Source organism: Acanthisitta chloris, unplaced genomic scaffold (assembly GCF_000695815.1).
Source record: "Acanthisitta chloris isolate BGI_N310 unplaced genomic scaffold, ASM69581v1 scaffold25160, whole genome shotgun sequence".
NCBI lineage: Eukaryota > Metazoa > Chordata > Aves > Passeriformes > Acanthisittidae > Acanthisitta > Acanthisitta chloris.
The window spans coordinates 4,329-7,642 of NW_008653680.1; the positions used below are offsets into that span (position 1 = coordinate 4,329).

The 3,314-nt window shown below is 61.4% G+C and overlaps 1 protein-coding gene across 1 annotated transcript in view; it reads left to right on the top strand.

Moving 5' to 3' along the window:
• The window catches only part of ANPEP (alanyl (membrane) aminopeptidase), a gene marked incomplete at its 3' end in the record, with an annotated part of 5,479 nt that extends 2,172 nt beyond the window's left edge, over positions 1 to 3,307 (top strand). The window contains exons 8-20 of the mRNA XM_009082097.1: positions 17 to 82; positions 228 to 293; positions 456 to 628; positions 720 to 796; positions 939 to 1,069; positions 1,175 to 1,230; positions 1,348 to 1,495; positions 1,607 to 1,698; positions 1,844 to 1,954; positions 2,038 to 2,205; positions 2,314 to 2,454; positions 2,583 to 2,664; positions 3,194 to 3,307. Coding sequence (XP_009080345.1) covers positions 17 to 82; positions 228 to 293; positions 456 to 628; positions 720 to 796; positions 939 to 1,069; positions 1,175 to 1,230; positions 1,348 to 1,495; positions 1,607 to 1,698; positions 1,844 to 1,954; positions 2,038 to 2,205; positions 2,314 to 2,454; positions 2,583 to 2,664; positions 3,194 to 3,307 — 1,425 coding nt within the window. The remainder of the gene's footprint in view (positions 1 to 16; positions 83 to 227; positions 294 to 455; positions 629 to 719; positions 797 to 938; positions 1,070 to 1,174; positions 1,231 to 1,347; positions 1,496 to 1,606; positions 1,699 to 1,843; positions 1,955 to 2,037; positions 2,206 to 2,313; positions 2,455 to 2,582; positions 2,665 to 3,193) is intronic.
• Positions 3,308 to 3,314: the final 7 nt, after the last annotated feature.

The following is a 3,314-nucleotide window of genomic DNA, read 5'->3' on the forward strand; positions in this document are numbered from 1 at the left end:
CCTGCCATCCCTTCAGGGAGCTTCGGTGCTGCGGATGCTCTCAGACTTCCTTGGCGAGGACATCTTCAAGGAGGGGCTCCAGGTGAGGCACTGCTGATGCTGGGGGGGGGCACTAAGTCCAGTGCCGGGCAGGCATCCCATGGTAGGGGCCTCCCTGGGTGCTCTGGGGGTGTCCCATACCCTGGACTCGCCCCTGCCCACCTGTCTCTTCTGGTGCTCTCCCACAGTCCTACCTCCACACCTTCTCCTACAACAACACCATCTACAAAGACCTCTGGGTCCATCTGGAAGAGGTAGGAGGGGGCTGGTGCTCTCGCTCCTCCCCCAGCCCTGCCTCTGTGGGCCTGCCTGGTGGGACGTAGTCCCACATGCTGTCTGAGTGGTGCAGCACTGGCCAAGCCCCACACCCCCTTTGTCCATGGCCCTGGTGACTAGAGGTGCTGCCATCCCTGCAGGCGGTGAAGCACAACAGCCTCCAGCTGCCTGGGACCGTCAGCGACATCATGGACCGCTGGATACTGCAAATGGGCTTCCCTGTGGTGACTGTGAACACCACCACCGGCGCTGTCAGCCAGAACCATTTCCTGCTGGACCCCAAGTCCCACGTGGACAGACCGTCCATCTTCAAGTGAGTGGGGCAGGAGCTGGTGGCAGTGGACTCGGGACTGGGGGGTCAGGGGATGAGGCACAGTCCCACCACCTGTCTGTCTCTGACACAGCTACACCTGGATCGTTCCCATCACCTGGAAGACAAACAATAGCGCTGGGGGCAGGGAGTGGCTGACGAATGTCACAGGTACAGTGTGTCCTGTCTGTGGGTGGGGGTCTTGCAGCCACTTCCTCTTCCCTAGTACAGGTTGGGGTCCCTGGGGGACTGAGCCTGGGCCCCCCGACTGTTGGGGGAGTGGCTCCAGCAGAGCCTCCTGTACCCTTCCCAGGCACCTACAACCAGTTCAAGATCAACCCCTCCAAAAAAAAAAAGAACCTCAACGTCAGCGGGTACTTCCGTGTCAACTACAACACGGAGAACTGGAATCAGCTCCTCAGACAACTCGACATCAATCCCGAGGTGTGCAGAGCAGCTGGGACCACAGCATGGGACCCCACCCCTCACTCCACACCCCCTGCACCCAACTCAGGGCTACCCTGAGATGCTGACTTTGCCCTCTACCAGGTCTTCCCTGTGATCAACCGTGCCCAGATCATTGATGATGCCTTTAACCTGGCCAGGTGAGTTGTGCTGGGTGGTCTGAGTGCTGCCAGCACAAGGGGCCAGGTGGGCTGGGTGCCCTGGGGTGGGCAGTAGCAATGGGGCTGGGAAGATGACGCTGCTCTCACCCCTGACAGGGCCAAGTATGTCAATGTGACCTTGGCCCTGAGCACAACGCGGTTCCTGGGATGGGAGAAGGAGTACATGCCCTGGCAGGCAGCGCTCAACAACCTCCAGTACTTCCAGCTGATGTTTGACCGCAGCGAGGTCTTCGGGGCCATGACGGTGAGCATGCTACCACCCTCGTGCTGGGGGAGAGGGACCAGGGCTGTCCCTGAAGTGGAGTGGAGTCTGCAGCTGGTGTCACTAGGTGCTGACCTTCCTCCTGCCCCCCAGAAATACATGAAGAAGCAGGTGACTCCTCTCTTCGACTACTACAAGGACATCACCGCCAACTGGACCAAACTCCCTGATGGCCTGATGAACCAGTGAGTGCTGTGGCCCTGGGTCTGAGCTGAACTCCTGGGGTCTCCCCGACCACACTGGGGAGAGGGCACAGCCCTGTCTGCGGCCAGCACTGGCTGGTGAGTGCTGTGTGCTTGACCTCAGCCCTCACAGTCCCTCTCTTCCCAGGTACAATGAGGTCAATGCCATCAGCACCGCCTGCTCCTATGGCCTCACTGACTGCCAGGACCTGGCCATCCAATACTTGGTTGCCTGGCAGAAAAACAGTAGCGTGAACCCGTGAGTCCCCAGGGAGCCCCAGCACTGTGTGTGTCCAGGTTGGGCTTGGGGTTCCCAGCACTGACAGCTCTTACCCCCAACAGGGTTCCTCCGAACCTGCGCTCAACCATCTACTGCAACATGGTGGCCACGGGCGGGGAGAAGGCCTGGAATTTCCTCTGGGAGAGGTTCCGAGAGGCAGCTGTGGTATCTGAGGCTGACAAGCTCCGCACAGCCCTCTCCTGCAGCCCCCACCCCTGGATCCTCAACCGGTGAGTGCAGGGTCCGGTGGGCACCATGGTGGTGCCCCCACCAGCCCCTCACCCCACACTGTGCCCTGCTGCCCTGCCAGCCCCTCACCCCGCATCGTGCCCCTCCAGGTACCTGGCGTACACCCTTGACCCCACAAAGATCCGGAAGCAGGATGCCACCTCCACCATCAACAGCATTGCCAGCAACGTGGTGGGGCAACCCCTGGCCTGGGACTTCATCCGTGGCAACTGGAAGACGCTGTTCAACCAGTGAGCATTGCAGGGGGCTGGGGGAACCCCCATGTGCCTGTGTCCCTTGGGGGTGGCACTGTCCCTTCTCCTGTCCCTTCCTTGCGGTGCTGCGGGACCCTTGGCTCAGTGCCCTTCTGCTCTCCCAGGTACGGGGGCGGCTCCTTCTCCTTCTCCAACCTGATTTTGGGTGTGACCAAGCGCTTTGCTTCCGAGTTTGAGCTGCAGCAGGTGAGGCTGGACCCTAGCAGGATCCGTGGGACTGGGCACAGGGACCCCAGCCCCGGCAGGGCTGCCCTTTACCAGCAGTCCCTGGGGAGGGGGCTCTTGCCCCTCATGTGCCCAGGGGTCTGGGAAGCTTTTGTCCTCCTCCTGGATTGCTGGAGGGCTGCTGGGGTGGTGCTGGGTGCTCCTGGGGGCTATTGGAGTGTTGCCATGGTCTGCTGCCGGGGGTTGTCAGGGCTATGGTGGTGCTCCCAGGAGCTATTGAGATGCTCTATTGAGGTCTGCTGGGGGCTGTTGGAGTGCTCCCAAAGGCTGTCTGGGTGCTGCTGGGGCTGTCAGGATAATGTTGGGTGGTGTTTGGGGCTGCTGGGAGTGGTGCTGAGGCTCTCAAGGGCTATTGGAGTGCTCCTCAGGGCTGTGGAGTTCTGCCTGAGAGCTGCTGAGGGCTGCTGTGGTGGTGCTGGGTGCTGCTGTGGTCTTCCAGGGGCTGCTGGCCCCTGTCCCTGCCTGCTCTAGCCCCATCTCTCCCTGGCAGCTGGAGCAATTCAAGGAAGACAACCAGGACATCGGGTTTGGGTCGGGGACGCGGGCGCTAGAGCAGGCGCTGGAGCGGACTCGTGCGAACATTGACTGGGTGAAGGAGAACCGGGCGACAG